At 36.2% G+C, this 17,893-nt stretch overlaps 1 protein-coding gene across 5 annotated transcripts in view; it reads left to right on the plus strand.

Moving 5' to 3' along the window:
• The window catches only part of Lmbrd2 (LMBR1 domain containing 2), a 54,681-nt gene that overhangs the window by 28,353 nt on the left and 8,435 nt on the right, over positions 1 to 17,893 (plus strand). For 4 of the 5 annotated variants that reach the window (XM_074077611.1, XM_074077613.1, XM_074077612.1 and 1 more), the window contains 4 exons: positions 365 to 462; positions 3,258 to 3,361; positions 4,950 to 4,996; positions 16,105 to 16,210. In XM_074077611.1, coding sequence (XP_073933712.1) covers positions 365 to 462; positions 3,258 to 3,361; positions 4,950 to 4,996; positions 16,105 to 16,210 — 355 coding nt within the window. The other variant, XM_074077614.1, reaches the window with a different exon arrangement.

Consider the following 17,893-nt stretch of genomic DNA (forward strand, 5'->3'; position numbering starts at 1 on the left):
CTAATGATTGAGTTAAAGTGATTTTGCTTTTCTTATTTTAAAAATGATTTTGGTTCATATGGGTTGTCTAGCTGAACATTGTCTAAAGACCTGACCTATAATAGTAATATCTTTTATATTTATAGTGTTAGTATGTAGTTTTGAGTAATATTTGTAAAACTTTAGTTTTCATTGGGAGAAAAGCTTGATAGAAAGCAAGATTTTTTTTTAATCAGACCACTTAGTGTTTTGTTTCTATTTTTTGAAAAGTCTTCATTTATTGATTTAAATGATTATGGGAAAATGTTCAAAATGTTCTAATGATGTAAAGTAATGAAAAATATAGAATTATGCTTACTTAACTTACTTTTTTCTTGCTCTTCAGATTATGGGTTCCATGAAAGTTTTATCCTTTATTGCAGATGGTTTCTATATATATTATCCTATGTTGGTAGTAATTCTCTGTATTGCTACTTATTTTAGGTAAGAAACTTAACATTTTTTCTTGTACTCTTAGTTTAATCTAGATACTCTTTCCCCTTAAAACTTTTGAAAACATTTACTGGTTAGGTTTTAGTTGTTTGTTTTATTGTGGCTTTGGGGGAGCTGGGAATAGTTTGATGGGATTGCTTGAGTGATCATGTCATGTTCACCTGCTAAGGTATTTTAAAAAAAAGAGAAGTAGAGTCATTCTGTTACAATTATTTAGGCTACACAGTGATAGGATTACTTTCAGAATGTTAAGTCCTTTCCTATGACAAGGATAGCTAGTATAGCTTGCAAAACCCCTTCATCCCATCTTCTCTCCAGTAACATAATTCACTTTTTGCACTTTTCCCATATTTATTGCTGACTTTCCAAATGATTCAGACTGTGGCCATCACAAAGGGTCATATGTGCAGCAACTGTAATGAAGGAATACACATAGGGTTGGAGGAAAAATTTTCCCCTACTTTTGGAAGGTATATGGACTTCCCTTTTTATGGGACTTAAGAGAGGATAGTAGAATCTTGACAAGGATATGTTTCAAAAGGAATTAAAGGATAGGTATGCTTGCTCTGACACCCTGTCAGAAGACAGAACTAGTAGTTATTATTTTCTAATGAAAATAAATCTTATCTGCATACTTTTATTTAAATCTTAAATATCATTTAGTTATTATAAATAATATATACCAATATTAAGGTAACGAATAAACAGATAATGTTTAAGATAAATTCTATATCAAATTTTAAAAATATTTGTTTTACTTTCTAAACTATCTAAAAGATTATAACTTAAAATAATACTCAATGTAAACTGATTGCAAAACTAGTATTTTGAATTTTTTAAAGTAGAAAAGACAGACATATACTATGAAAATTATGTTTTTAAAAAAGAGACTAAAAATACTTTGTACATCTGAAACTAAGTTTTGATTATATGCTTATTCATTGTAATAATTTATAAAACTTCTATGGAACATTGAGAGCTCACAATGTACAAATGATATCTTTTCATGTTAGTTATGTTGGTAATATTAGCTTTTTGAGATGAGATGGTAGTATGGATGATATGGTTTAAGATAGTATTTGTCATTTATAAAATCTTAAGTGTAAAGAATTATGTTTAAAAGGAGAATGTTAAACTTAAAAATAATCATTAAAAGTTTTTCTAAGCTGCGTATGAGTAATCCTAGTACTTAGAAGGATGAGGCAGAAATAAGAGTTCAAGACCAGCATAGGCTATGTAGTGAGGCCCTGTTTCAAAAAGAGGAAAAAAAAGTTTTTCTGGAATTAATTAGAATAAACTTTGAGTGCCATTTTATCTTAAGGGAAAAGGGTCATGTCTCTCAATTTGAAAGTATCTTACAAAATAAATATTCTGTTAGAGAAGTATATAAACCATACCTTTCTGACATTTTAGTGGTAGCTTGACTTTATATCTACATTTTCTTTTGCAATTATGCCATAGTTAGTGTAATATCTATATTAGGAGCAACATATCCATATTCCTAGCTAAAACTTAGACTTAGCTGCCTAGAGAGGATAAGGTTATTTCTTGACATTTGAAGGTAAGACCTTCCCAGAGGTAGTAGTTTAGTTCCAGGCTTCTTATCCTAATGTATAGTGTTCCCACAAGGATGTGAAGATGGTTAAGGGAATGTTTCAAGTCACAGAATTAACATGATTATCTATCTGAAACCCTATTTTTACTCAATTGTAATTCTTATAAAGCATTCTTTTTATATTAAATAAACACATGTACACTGAATTAGTTAGATAGTCATACATTTTCAATGTAACTAGGAGATCTTCACTTTAACTGCCCCTATGTTTTCTCTTCTCTGCATGTACAATTAATTTTGTCTTTTACTTCTCCTTTCCCTTTGCCCCTCTCTCCATGTATGTATTCAGGTTTCTGCCATTAGAAGTATATCAGTGAAAAATAAAAACAGTTGTATGGTTTTTGTTTTATCTTGGATTTAAATCCCAGCTCTGTAATCTAGTAAATTATATTTAGGAAATTATTTCACCCCTTGGACCTGTTTCTTTATCTGTAAAGTGATATTTATTTCTTTGAATTATAGTAAGAATTAAGAGACTATCTGTGAATTGTCTGTTACATAGTAAGATCTTAACAATATTAATGCTGCATATCCATCTATTGCTTCCTTCCTTGTCTTTTTCTGCACGATAATCAGATTCAAATAAATAGCAAATAAAATAGAAATTGTCGTAGATAAGTGATCATATATCACTATCCTCAGGAAAAATCTACATAATTAAGTCTTTCTAAACTAGAATATTCTACCCTTGGAAATTCTGGCTTTATGTGTGTGCTTCAGTATTAAAATTGATATTCGAATAAAGCAAAGAATATGTTGCTCTTGTATTCTAACCATTGTATAATTGTTGTATAATCTCTATATAATTGATTTCTGAAGACATGTGTATTCACTTTACAGGTAAGAAAACAGGCCTAAGGGGTTAAATAGTTTGCTAAATATAACTTAATAAATTACAGAGCTGGGATTTAAATCCAAGATGAGTTTACTTTCATAAGAAGTCTTGATATAGTATACACCCTAGAGATTAAAGTATTGGGCATAAGCTTCTTCAAAAGGAAATTAAGTATTTCTTGGAGAAATGCTTGCTATAGAACTAAAATAATGAACCACAGGTTTCTTTGGAGTACTAACACTAAAGAATAGTTGATCTAAATGCTTATATTGTAAAATGTTGCTTATCTTTTTTTAAAATAAAATGCTTATCTTTTTGAAAATCTACTTTTATTAGTTTGGGAACCCGTTGTTTGAATCTGCTTGGTTTCCAGCAGTTCATGGGAGATAATGATATGACATCAGACTTAGTTGATGAAGGAAAAGAATTAATCAGACGAGGTAAGATTTATCTTTTAAAGTAAATTAAGGGAAAATACTTAGTGCTGAGACTCAAAGTATAAAGTTAATGTTTGTATAATTTGCAAATAATGTTTAATCTAAAGAAATTATAAAAATGCAGCATTTTAGCTAAAAATCTACATGCAGCTTTTGTAGCAAAAATAATCTGAACACATAAATAATTGTTTCATCTATCTTTAAGAAATTCTTCAGCATAAATTATTAGTATGTCTGCAAGTAACTAACACCCATTTATGGTGTTTGTATTTGTGTTAATCACCTTTCTATTTTTTGTTACAGAATACCTGAAATAAACAATTTATAAGAGGAAATGTTTATTTTGGTTCATGGCTTTAGAGGTTTTAGTCCACGGTCATTTGGCCCTACTGTCTTTGGACAAATGGCAAGGCAGCACATTATGGTAGGGAGCCACTTGTTGGGGTAACCAGTTCATTTCATAGAAGCCAGGAAGCAAAGATTGACGCAGGAGGGGTCTCAACATTCCCTTCAAGGACATGCTCCAATGACCTAACTTCCTTCCACCTAAGGCCCATTTTCTAAAGACTCCAGCCATTTCCCAAAAGTGTCACAAACTAGTGACCAGGGAGGAAATTAACATACAAACCTTAACACAGTGTTTTTCATGTTTGTCTTGAAACATATTTGCCAATTTTTATACAACCGTAACACTCATTTATAGTGTTATAATTTAAAGAATCATTAGTTTGAGCTGCATGGGGAATCATTCAACCCCAGGCTATTTTTTTTTTTTCTTCGATACTGGGGCTTGAACTCATCTTGAGCCACTCCACTAGCTCTCTTTTGTGAAGGGTTTTTTCAAGATAGGGTCTCACAAACTATTTGTCTGGGCTGGCTTCAAACCCCGATCCTCCTGATTTCCGCCTAAGGCTATTTGTTTAGAATGTGATAATCATTGATGTGTGAACATGAGTGCTATTAGAATACACAGCACTCTCCTAGAATCTTATCACAAAATTGAATGTATTAGTGGTTTTTGAATGTATTAAATTTACTGATGTTCAAATGATGGTAGGATTGGGATAGAAACTTTGTCTTTGATTCTTAGTCCTCAGAATTAGCTAGTATAGCTTCACATGCTCTTGTGGGAAGGTAGTGTATAGTTGATGTAATTGTTCTCATCTGGTACATCACACCCAGTTTCAAGTAAGGTTTTCACACATCAGAATGACAAACTGGAAGCATATCCTGAAGAGACTGGTGACCCCAAACACTTGAGTATATAACCTGAAGAGAGTGATAAGGGGAAAGACTCATGTACAGAAAATAAAGAAAGTAGGAACTTAGTTTAGGAAAAAGGACTAAATGAGAGTAGAAGTTACAGAGAAATAAATTTTAGGTCACCGTGAGGGATAACTTTTTCCTTGTAATACACTGATATTTCCTATGTCCTGAATTGAACTCTGAGATCCTTTCTATCATTAACTATTGCTTTTAATTTTGTAGTAATTTAAAAGAAATGTCAGTCATATCCTGGTATCTTTACTTCAGTTACTTTATGTCGAATTAAACCGTGTTACATGAAATTTGAGGCTGTTTTTCTCTCTAGAGAAGAGAAAAAGGCAAAGGCAAGAGGAAGGTGAAAATCGAAGAAGAGTAAGTACAGTATTTTATTAAGTTGCTATAATCAAAGATTGATGTGAAACATGAATCTTACTTATTTGAAATAATTGGTTAAAGATAGAAAATTAGTGGGGAAATGACATAGTATGTACTTTCAAAGAAAGGGAATTTTAATGCTTTCACATACATATGCTAGGTGATCTGTCAGATTTGTTATAAAAAGTTGTTATTAATAAAATATTTCATTTGTGTCTAACATCAAATAGTTTCTTGCCTGAGGTATGTGCTCAGTAAATGTTTATTAAATGAGAAATAAATTCATGCAATCTTGCCATTAAAGTGGTTTTAGATTGATTTAAAATTGTTATGCTTTCTTGTAATACGCAATTAATTTTTTCTCCTTAGTTTCTCTTCAGTATTCCATTTGCTGAGGCAAACTAACCTCCTCCTAGAGTGTAAAAAAAACCCCAGAAAAATTAGAAAATCTATTCACAGTTACCACAAATTTTATACACCTGAGTGTATTTATATTGGTGAAGTGAAAACTAACAGGAGACTTGATAGTTGTCTATGTATATTTTAGTATATATCATGTAAAAGGAAGATATTCTTTATTTCAGAAGGCACAACTAGAGCCAAAGAGTAGAAGTTACAGAAGGTTGATTTCATATCTTCCCCTCTCTCTCTCTTTCTCTCTCTCTGTCTCTTTCTCTCTGTCCTGTCAATCTCACTTTTTTCTTTGGTTTTTATTAGTGTTATATTAATTCTACAGAGGAGTTTCATACTTCCATACATGCATACAATATGTACTTTGTTGGATTTTTTTTATATTCGTTTATTCACATGTGCGTACATTGTTTGGGTCATTTCTCCCCCTTCTCCCCCACCCCCTCCCTCTCTCCCCACCCCCTTTTGCTTCCAGGCAGAATCTGTTCTGCCCTTATCTCTAATTTTGTTGGAGAGAAAACAAAAGCAATAATAAGAGAGACAAAGCATTTTTGCTGGTTGAGGTAAGGATAGCTATACAGAGAGATTCCTAGCATTGCTTCCATGTACCAATGTGTTACATCCCAAGTTAATTCATCTCTTATTGACCTTTTCACTAGTTCCTGATCCCCTTCTCATGTTGCGCTCTATCACTTTAAGGTTCCTGTATTAGTTCCACTATAGGAGGGACATCAAATACTTTCATGTTTTGGGTTTCTTACCTATCTCCATACGTCCCATGAGTGCTCACCCCTTATCATGTGATCCAAGTCCAGCTGCATTGCTTCACTTGCTCTAGAGCTAAAGTCCTCATATGAGGGAGAACATATGATTTTTGGTCTTCTGAGCCTGGCTAACCTTGCTCAGAATGATGTTCTCCAGTTTCATCCATTTACTTGTGAATGATAAGATTTCATTCTTCTTCATGGCTGAGTAAAATTCCATTGTGTATGAGTACCACATTTTCTTAATCCATTTGTCAGTAGTGGGGCATCTTGGCTGTTTCCATCTCTTGGCTATTGTGAATAGTGCTGCAATAAACATGGTGTGCAGATGCCTCTGGAGTAACCTGTGTCACATTCCTTTGGGTATATCCCCAAGAGTGGGATTGCTGAATCATATTGCAGATTTATGTTTAGATTTTTAAGAAGCCTTCAAATTTTTTTCCAGAGTGGTTGCACTTGCTTGCACTCCCACCAGTAGTGTACTAGGGTTCCTTTTTTCCCCACATCCTCACCAACACCTGTTTTTAGTGATGTTATAACAGGGGTGAGGTGGAATCTTAGTGTGGTTTTGATTTGCATTTCCTTTATGGCTAGAGATGGTGAGAATTTTTTCATGTGTTTTTTGGCCATTTGAATTTCTTCTTTTGAGAAAGTTCTGTTTAGTTTAGTTGTCCATTTCTTTATTGGCTCATTGATTTTGGAAGAGTTTAGTTTTTTGAGTTTCCTGTATATTCTGGTTATCAGACCTTTGTCTGATGTATAGCTGGCAAATATTTTCTCCCACTCTGTGGGTGATCTCTTTAGTTTAGAGATCATTTCTTTTGTTGTGAAGAAGCTTTTTAGTTTTATGAAGTCCCATTTGTCCATACTTTCTCTTAGTTGCTGAGCTGCTCAGATTCTATTAAGGAAGTCCTTGCCTATACCCATTACTTCCAGGGTGTTTCCTACTCTTTCCTGTATCAATTTCAGAGTTTCGGTCTGATGTTAAGATCCTTGATCCAGTTTGAGTTGATACTAGTGCAAGGTGATAAACATGGATCTAGTTTCAGTTTTTTTGAGATGGATAACGACTTTTCCCAACAACATTTGTTGAAGAGGCTGTCTTTTCTCCATCATATATTTTTAGTGCCTTTGTCAAAGATAAGTTGGGCATAGCTGTGTGGGTTCTTATATGGGTCCTCTATTCTGTTCCACTGGTCTTCATGTCTGCTTTTGTACCAGTACCATGCTGTTTTTATTGCTATTGCTTTGTAATATAGTTTGAAGTCTGGTATTGTGATTCCTCCAGCATTGCTCTTTTTGCTTAGTATTACCTTGGCTATTTGTGGTCTCTTGTGTTTCCAGATGAACTTTAGGGTAGATTTTTCAATCTCTGTGATGAATGTCATTGGGATTTTGATGGGAATTGCATTAAACATGTAGATTGCTTTTGGTAGTGTAGCCATTTTTACTATGTTGATTCTCCCAATCCATGAGCACGGGAGAGCTCTCCACCTTCTGTAGTCTTCCTCGATCTCTTTCTTCAGGGGTTTGTAATTGTCTTTGTAGAGATCATTCACATCCTTTGTTAAGTTTACTCCTAGGTACTTGATTTTTTTGAGGCTATTGTAAATGGAATTGTTTCCATATGTTCTTTCTCAGTTTGCTCGTTATTGGTGTATAGAGAAGCTAATGATTTTTGTAAGTTGATTTTGTATTCTGCCACCTTGCTATAGCTGTTAATGGTGTCTAGGAGTTTTTGGGTAGAGTTTTTTGGGTCTTTAAGGTATAGGATCATATTGTCTGCAAATAGGGATATTTTGACAGTTTCTTTACCTATTTGTATTTATTTTTTCTTCTTGCCTAATTGCTCTAGCTAGGAATTCCAGGACTATGTTCAATAAGAGTGGGGATAGTGGGCACCCTTGTCTCGTTCCTGATTTTAGGGGAAATAGTTTCAGTTTTTCACCATTAAGTATGATATTGGCTGTAGGTTTGTCATATATAGCCTTTATGATGTTGAGGTATTTTCCTTCTATTCCTAGTTTTCTTAGAGCTTTTATCATGAAGTAGTGTTGGATCTTGTTGAAGGCTTTTTCTGCATCTGAAAAATGGCCATAGTTTTCTCTAGATTTGGGAAATTTTCTTCAATGCCCATGAGTCTTAGGTTTGATCTTTTGATAGAGTTGGTGAGTTCTTGCATATTCCTTTTATAGGTCTTGAGTTGTTTGAGTAATTTCTCTTCAGTTTTTCCTTTAATTTCCATTTCATCTGCAGGTTCTGAGATTCTGTCTTCTGCTTGTTGAATTCTGCTGGAGTAGCCTTTCATTGTGTTTTGTATTTCTTTTTCTTTTTTTTTTCCTGAGGTTTTTCATATCATGGGTCACTTCCTCTTTAATATTATCAATTTTGTCCTTAATTCATTTATTCCTCTATTTATGGTATTCTCTCTTTCCCTTTGGTATTTATTTAGGGCTCCTATGAGTTCACTTATTTGTTTTTGTGTCTCATGATATTCTCTGTTTTTGTTGTCTTGGAATTTCTTGAGTGCTTCCTTTACATTTTGGTTGACTTTGTCTAATAAAATCTCCATGAAATTCTCAGTGATTTCTGGCAGGATTTCTTCTTTCAGGGTGTTCTTGTGGGCTTCTTTGGGTTCCTTGGGATAGTCTGTCTTTGTTTTTTGGGGTCTGGGACTGAGTATCTGTTTTCTTCATTTCCCTCGGTATCCTGTACTGAATTAGGAAAATGGTTTCCATGCCTTCTTTGTGTTCCCATCATTCCACTTGGTGCTATTTCTAACACTGTTCTGTGTGTAATTTAGTATTGGCTAACTTACAATATTAAAATTAATAAAATCAGGAAGGGAAGAGATAAAAGAAAGAGAAAGAAGAAAAAGAACGAAAAAATCAACAGTGAAAGGTGATGGATTAACAAACAGTGAACAAGATAAGTACTGAAAGAGAAAGAGTAAAAAGGAAAAGAAAAAAGAGAAAGAAAAAGGAAAAAAATGGAGAACCAAAGAACTCTACGAGGAGAGATGGTGGACTAATATACAGTGAACAAGACAAGCACTTAGAAAGAGGAAGAAAAAAAAAAATTCCAGGTTCAGGAACAAAGGTATTTCAGTCTTAGTCATTTTGGTGTTACTCCAAGCTCAGCAGCTGGTTGCTCCTGCAGGCTGCTTGCTTAACATTCATGGGGAAAGCTGCCCCTTCCCCCTTCTCAGGTGGAGAAGCTTGGCAACCTTCTCCTGCTTGCTGAATGTTCTTGTGGGGAGCTGCCCCTCCCCCCTTCTCCAGTACACTCAAAGCACTCCAACCTCTCTGCTGCATGTCCTTTTCAATTTCCAGTTTATTCAGTTTTTTGTTTTTTTTCCTTTTTGTGGAGTGGGGGTTCTGTCTGTCCAGGGGGCTATGCTGGCCTTTCCAAGGGATGGCTGTGGGAGTACCACGTGGTGCTTATCCGCTCACCTGTTGGTCCGCATCTCCCAAGCACGTTTGGAGCTGGTGGTGTCTGGCAGCATGGAAGCCCTCCTGTTTTTTCAATGTAACATGGTGTGGAGAAGCCCTGTAAGGGCTGGGGATTCGGGATCTCAGAGTTTTGCTTATTCTTGGTGGTTTTTTTTCTGCCAAGTATGGCTCCTGCGTCTCGGCAAGTTTCCAGATTTATGGAGTTTATGCTGCCAGTTACTTCCCTGTAGTCACCATCTTGAAACTTCCCAATATATACTTTGATCAAATTCATTCCATTACTCTTTCTTATCCTCTCCCCTTTTAAAAGCAATTGTTAATGGGTTTCAGTATTCTATTTTCATACACGTATAAAATAATCATATTTACCCTCCCTTCACCCTCTCCTTTTGCCCTCTCTGCTCTTGCTAGTTTCCACCTGCTAAACAATCCCTATTTTATACTTCCTTCATTCATATTCTTTAGGTCTAGATTCCTCATCTGAGAGAGAACATAGATAATATTTATCTTTCTCAGTCTGAGCTGGGGGTGTCTGGCAGCGTGGAAGCCCTCCTGCTTTCTCAATGTAACATGGTGTGGAGAAGCCCTGTAAGGGCTTATTTTTGTTAACATGATAATCTCCAGTTCCATTCATTTTTCTGCAAATGATATAATTTCAGTCTTTTTATGGCTGAATAATACTCCATTGTGTATACATGCCAAATTTTTCTTTATCCTTCCACTGGATCATGAGCACCTAAGCTGATTCTATAGCTTGGCTATTGTGCACAGTTTCTAACTTTCACAGTATACCAAAATTGCTATGGGCTGCTCAAACGTAGAGAATTATATTATCCAGTCGAAGTGACAGAAAGCATCAGGCATGGATAGATTGAAATGAGTCCATGTATTGCAAGGAAGGTTGAAGTGGGTGACCTCAAATAACAATTTAATTCTGAGAAGTTAGTGAGTGGAATCTCAATTAATATGATGTTTCTGTGCTTATAGTAACTCACAATTTTATGTGAATCATAGTCTAATGCTGTATACAACTTTAATTTTGCTACCAAAGATGACTTTTCAGGTTTCTAGTATTGGTAGCTAATCTAAGTGAAAGAAAATTTTATTAACATCTTATTAATCATTTGTTGGTATTCATAACTTTATTATGATAAACTTATAGTTGTAATATCATTTTGAAATTTTTATTTTTTAATTTTTTTATTCATATGTGCATACAATGTTTGGGTCATTTCTCCCCCCTTGCCCCACCCCCTCCCTTATCCCTCCCCCACCCCCTCCCTCTCCCCCCACCCCCTCAATACCCCGTAGAAACTATTTTGCCCTTATCTCTAATTTTGTTGAAGAGAGAGTATAAGCAATAATAGGAAGGAACAAGGGTTTTTGCTAGTTGGGATAAGGATAGCTATACAGGGAGTTGACTCACATTAATTTCCTGTGCGTGTGTGTTACCTTCTAGGTTAATTCTTCTTCATCTAACCTTTTCTCTAGTTCCTGGTCCCCTTCTCTTATTGGCCTCTGTTGCTTTTAAGGTATCTGCTTTAGTTTCTCTGCGTTGAGGGCAACAAATGCTATCTAGTGTTTTAGGTGTCTTACCTATCCTCATATCTCCCTTGTGTGCTCTCACTTTTATCATGTGATCAAAGTCCAATCCCCTTGTTGTGTTTGCCCTTGATCTAATGTCCACATATGAGGAAGAACATACAATTTTTGGTCTTTTGGGCCAGGCTAACCTCACTCAGAATGATGTTCTCCAATTCCATCCATTTACCAGCGAATGATAACATTTCATTCTTCTCATGGCTGCATAAAATTCCATTGTGTATAGATACCACATTTTCTTGATCCATTTGTCAGTGGTGGGGCATCTTGGCTGTTTCCATAACTTGGCTATTGTGAATAGTGCTACAATAAACATGGGTGTGCAGGTGCCTCTGGAGTAACCTGTGTCAGTCTTTTGGGTATATCCCCAAGAGTGGTATTGCTGGATCAAATGGTAGATCAATGTCTAGCTTTTTAAGTAGCCTCCAAATTATTTTCCAGAGTGGTTGTACTAGTCTACATTCCCACCAACAGTGTAAGAGGGTTCCTTTTTCCCCGCATCCTCACCAACACCTATTGCTCCTGGTGTTGCTACTGACGGCTATTCTAACAGGGGTGAGGTGGAATCTTAGCGTGGTTTTAATTTGCATTTCCTTTATTGCTAGAGATGGTGAGCATTTTTTCATGTGTTTTTTGGCCATTTGAATTTCTTCTTTTGAGAAATTTCTGTTTAGTTCTCTTGCCCATTTCTTTTTTGGTTCATTAATGCTGGGAGAATTTAGTTTTTTAAGTTCCCTATATATTCTGGTTATCAGTTCTTTTTCTGATGTGTAGCTGGCAAATATTTTCTCCCACTCTGTGGGTGTTCTCTTCAGTTTAGAGACCATTTCTTTTATTGAGCAGAAGCTTTTTAGTTTTATGTAGTCCCATTTATCTATGTTATCTCTTAGTTGCTGTGTTGCTGGGGTTCCATTGAGAAAGTTCTTACCTGTACCTACTAATTCCAGAGTATTTCCTACTCTTTCCTCTATCAACTTTAGAGTTTGGGGTGTGATATTAAGATCCTTGATCCATTTTGAGTTAATATTGGTATAGGGTGATTACATGGATCTAGTTTCAGTTTTTTGCAGACTGCTAACCAGTTTTCCCAGAAGTTTTTGTTAAAAAGGCTGCTTTTTCTCCATCGTATATTTTTAGTGCCTTTGTCAAAGACAAGTTGGTTATTGTTGTGTGGCTTCATATCTGGGTCCTCTATTCTGTTCCACTGGTCTTCGTGTCTGTTTTTGTGCCAGTACCATGCTGTTTTTATTGTTATTGCTTTGTAATATAGTTTGAAGTCAGGTATAGTGATAGCTCCAGCATTGTTCTTTTGACTGAGTATTGCCTTGGCTATTCGTGGCCTCTTGTGTTTCCATATAAATTTCACAGTAGATTTTTCAATCTCTTTAATGAATGTCCTTGGAATTTTGATAGGAATTGCATTAAACATGTAGATTACTCTTGGGAGTATAGACATTTTTTACTATGTTGATTCTACCAATCCATGAGCATGGGAGATCTCTCTACTTTCTGTAGTCTTCCTCAATCTCTTTCTTCAGAAAAGAGTTTTCCTTGTAGAGGTCATTCACATCCTTTGTTAGGTTTACACCTAGGTATTTGATTTTTTTGAGGCTATTGTAAATGGGATTGTTTTCATATATTCTTTCTCAGTTTGTTCATTATTAGTGTATAGAAATGCTAATGATTTTTCTATGTTGATTTTGTATCCTGCTACCTTGCTATAGCAGTTTATGGGGTCTAGAAGCTTTTGAGTAGTTTTTGAATCATTAAGGTATAGGATCATGTCATCTGCAAATAGGGATATTTTGACAGTTTCTTTACCTATTTGTATTCCTTTTATTGCCTCTTCTTGCCTAATTGCTCTGGCTCGGAATTCCAGGACTATGTTGAATAGGGGTGGGGATAGTGGACACCTGCTGTGATTTTGATGGATTTACCTTTGTATGTTATTTGTTTTTCTCTCTTACAGCCTTCAATATTCTTTCTTTAGTTTCTGTACTTGTTGTTTTAATGATGATATGCCATGGGTAGTTCTAGTTTGATCTAGTCTGTTTGGTGTTCTGGAGGCCTCTTGCATCTGTATGGGAATAGATTTCTCTAGATTTGGGATATTTTCTGTTATTGTTTTGTTGAATGTATTGTGCATTCCCTTTGCTTGCACCTCTTGTCCTTCTTCAATGCCTATGATTCTCAGGTTTGGTCTTTTGATGGAGTCGGTGAGTTCTTGCATTTTCTTTTCACAGGTCTTGAGTTGCTTAACTAATAGTTCTTCGGTTTTTCTTTTAATTACCATTTCATCTTTGAGTTCTGATATTCTGTCTTCTGTTTGTTCTATTCTGCTGGATTGGCTTTCTGTTTTGTTTTGCAATTCTGTTTTGTTCTTTTTTCTGAGGTTTTCCATATCCTGGGTCGTTTCCTCCTTAATGTTGTCTATTTTTGTCCTGAGTTCTTTATCTCTTTATTAATCGTGTTCTTTGTTCCACTTTGGTGCTTATACAGTGCTTCTATGGTTTCATTTCTTCTTGTGCTTTTTTAAATTCTCTATTTTTGTTGTCTTGGAATTTCTTGAGTGTCTCCTGTACATTTTGGTTGACCATATCCAGTATCACCCCTATAAAATTCTCACTGATTACCTGTACTATTTCTTCTTTTAGATTGTTCTTGTGACCTTCATTGGGTTCTTTGGCATAGTTTATCTTCATTTTGTTGGAGTCTGGAGCTGAGTATCTGTTTTCTTCATTTCCCTCTGGTTCCTGTACTAATTTTTTGCTGTGGGGAAACTGGTTTCCCTGTTTTTTCTGTCTTTCTGTCATTGCCTTTGGTGTTGTTATTGTCCCTGTACTGTGTGAAATTAAGTATTTTCTAGCTTGTAATAATAACAATGGTGATATTTAGAATGGAAAGGTGAGAGGAGATGGAAAGCAAAGAAGTTAAAGAAAAAGGGAAAAACAAATAAACAAGTAGAAAAAACAAGCAAACTAAAAAGTTTCAAAGATATAAACAGGGAGAGATAGTGTACTAATCAACAGTAAGCTGAACAGGCATTAGAGAGACAGAGAGAGGATTGAAAATAAAAAAAATAAAAAATAAAAAATAAATAAATGAAAATAAATAAAAACCTCCAAGTTCAAATGCAATAAATTTCAGTCTTAATAATTTTGGTGTTCGTCTCTCAGCCTCCAATCCTGGAGATGGTGTCTCAGAAGTAATTCTGTCGTTCATCAAAGTGGAAAAAAACTACGAAAACCAAATAAAACAACACAAAACAAAAAATACCCCACAAAGTGTCCCAAGTTCAAATGCAATACAGTTTCAGTAAGTTTTTCAGCATGCAGATGTAGTTCAGTTGTTGTCTCATCAAAGGTAGGGAAAAAAAAAAAGTCTGAAGACAGTTCTGTGAATGGCTAGCTGAAGCTGTGGCTCGCCTGCCCGCTGCTGTCAGCCTGCTGTTGCTGGAGGCTTTATTTATGCAGATCTCAGGAGTGAGCTTAACACTCACCTAGCCCGTCAGGTTTTGTTTACTTAGAGTTCTCCTGGGTGCGACCACCACTGCTACAAGCTTTCCCCTTTCCAAGCACACTGGGGGAGGTGACACTGCACCAGCTTTCTCAGGCTTGCGCGTTTATTTAGAGCTCACGTGGGAAGTGGGTCTTCCCCCCTCTCCTGTGGAGTTTTCCTCCCACCGTCACTTTTACAAGCTTTCCCGCTCCTGGTTGCTGGGCATGTGCTGCCTCTCCTGCCTTCTCCAGCTGGCTTGGGAGGGATTTCCCCTCCCCTCTCTTCGGCGTTCAGGGCACCCCGCACTCTTTGCTATGTGTCTTTTTTGTTGTTATTGCTTATTATTCAGTTTTTTTTTCTCCTTTTTCCCTGGGTGGGGGTCAGTCTATCCAGGGGGCTATGCTGATCTGGCCCAGGATTTTCTGTAGGAGTACTGCGTACCGCTTAGCTCACCTTGTGGTCCGCATCTTCCCAAGCCGTCTGGGCGCTGGTGTCTGGTGTTGGCGTGGGAGCCCTCCTGGTTTCTCCATTTAACGTGAAGTGGAGATGCTCTGTGCAGGCTGGAGGTGTGGAGGAGTCAAAGTTTTGCCTCTTCTCAGTGGTTTTTCCTGTAAGGTGTATCCCCAGCGTCTCTCCAAGATTTTACTTTAGGAGGCACGCTTTCTGCTTCCTCCCTCTAGCCACCATCTTGGTTATCTCCCTCATTTTGAGATTTTTAGATAGAATGATGAGTTAACCTGATCATAGCTAACTAAAATGTCTATAAATATCTTCATTAAAAATTTAAGTTTATAAGGCTGAGCATGGTGGAACACCTCTGTAATTATAGCTACTCAGGAGGCAGAGATTGGGAGAATCATGGTTCAAGGCCAGCCTGGGCAAAAAGTTATTGAAACCTCCATTTCAACTAATAGGCTGGATTTGGTGTTGTGTGCCTGTTTTCCCAGCTCTACAGGAGGCATAGGCAGGAGGATCACCATCCAAGTCTGGCCCTGGGGCAAAAATACAAGACTCTATGTAAAAAAAATTATCTTAAAAGTGCCAGGGTGTGTGGGGCTCAAGTGGTAGCATGCCTGTCTAGCAAGTTTGAGGCCCCAAGTTCAAACTCCAGTATTGCCAATATATATGTATACACACACACATGTGTGTGTGAGCCTATATATATATAAGCTTATAGAGGCTGGCTTTGATAAGTCATATTAAGATGAAAACATTGGCCTACGATTTTTGGGGCACTATGACAGTTGTACTGATTACTAATGAATTTGTGGTAAAAATAATTGTATTGCCCTGTAAATAGAATCTGTTGACACTGAGGAGTTAGTCTTTGTTCTTTTGTTATATATTCATTTATGTTTTTTATGTTTTTTTTCCCCAGGAATGGAAAGAACGTTATGGACACAATAGAGATGATTCCACTAGGAACAGAAATGTTCATCCTGATCCCAAAGAGTCAAATTTCTCGGATGTTAATACCAATTGGTGTAAGTAATTTATTTTCTAGCTTGCTTAGAATTTGTTTTCTTGGGGCTGGAGGAGTGGCTCAAGGGTAGAGAGCTTGCCTGGCAAGTGTGAGGCCCAGTATCACCAAAAAAAAAGAATTTGTTTTCTTATATTTTCCTGCACAGAGATGGAAAAGATATCCATCCAGAAATGCCTCATAGTATTGCAAATTTATATCTATATTGACTTTCCTTTCTCACATTACATAGTATATAAAAGGAATGGGAAATGAAATATGTATTCTGGTAGGACAAGGAAAAAGTGGGACACCTAATGTACAAATACTACCTTAAATAATAAAAGCACTTATTCCAGTCATGGCCTAAGCAGGTGCCTGTTTCTATTATTTGCCTTCCTATTAGTAAATGTAGTTTATCAGTCATTTTTATAATTTTTATAATTATTTATTGACTGACATGTATTCAGATACTTTCCCATGTATGCAGTTATACTAAGAAGATAAATTTCTTGTCTGCAGGATGTTCATAATTTAATAAGGGACTAACACCAGGCAGAAGCCATCCGCTCTTGGTGTAGGTCAGGAAACCTTCCCATAGCATGGACTCTGCACTAACATGAGGCAGAAACCATTTATCCCTGGAAAGTTTCCAGGAAAACTGGCTTTGACTGCATGGAAGGCAGTTTGTCTTTGGGAAAGATGTGATTTTGCCAGGGTAGCACCACCACTGAGGTTTCCTTGCACAGGCCTGCCAAAGATGGGATGAAGCAGGAAAAATGAGTATTCTTTCCCACCAAGCAGCAAGTTTTGCACAACAGTAATCTACTGTTAGAGGAGGAGCAGAAACATGGGGACACTTTCTGTGGCATAAGCATGAAACCTGCAGGTACAAAAAGAATACTGAGAGGAACATCTGACACTTAGACCCTATTAAGCCTGAGCTTAGGGAAGGCCATTGCTGGAGAAATGTGTACTCTATGGGGACTTAAGGGAACTAAAGCAACAACAAAGTCCAGACCCAAGTTAAGTACAGATTAGAGTGATTTAGTCCTTCAATACTAATGACTTAATAGAAGATGCATACTCATTCTGGGCATAATTATTATTTGTCTTATTTTCTACTTGTTAAAATATAAAATGTCTGGTTTAACCAAAAATTATGAGGTAAACATGAAAGAAAATATGAGCCAGCCTCAAAACATAAAATAATATTACTGATCCTAAAAGCAGATCAAACATTGGAATTATCAGATAGTACAGTGACTAAAATAATGAATTTTAGTATGTTAAATAATGTAATGGAAAGTTTAGACAATGTGCATAAACAGAAGGAGGGAATTTCACCAGAGAGATGGAAAATATACAAAAGAGTTACATGAAAGTGTTAGAAATATCTTAATGACAGGAGATGTGGTGCAAATGGTAGAGTGCCACCTTTGTGAGCATAAAGCCCTGAGTTCAAACTCCAGTCTGCCCCCCTACACACAAAAGAAATATTTTAATGACAGACTACTTACAATATTGTGTACTTGTCAGGAGAGATGTTACTGAAGGGCACACACCAAAGAACCATCATGGAAATGGAAAAAGAATTTTCTGCAAGTATTTCTGTCATAAAGAAACTCATTCATTTCGAATGAGCAGTACTTAGTCACAAGAAAAGGGTTTTAATCATAAGGAAAGGTGAATGCAAGACAGTGACATG

The sequence above is a fragment of the Castor canadensis genome, chromosome 6 (assembly GCF_047511655.1).
Source record: "Castor canadensis chromosome 6, mCasCan1.hap1v2, whole genome shotgun sequence".
NCBI classification, from domain to species: Eukaryota; Metazoa; Chordata; class Mammalia; order Rodentia; family Castoridae; genus Castor; species Castor canadensis.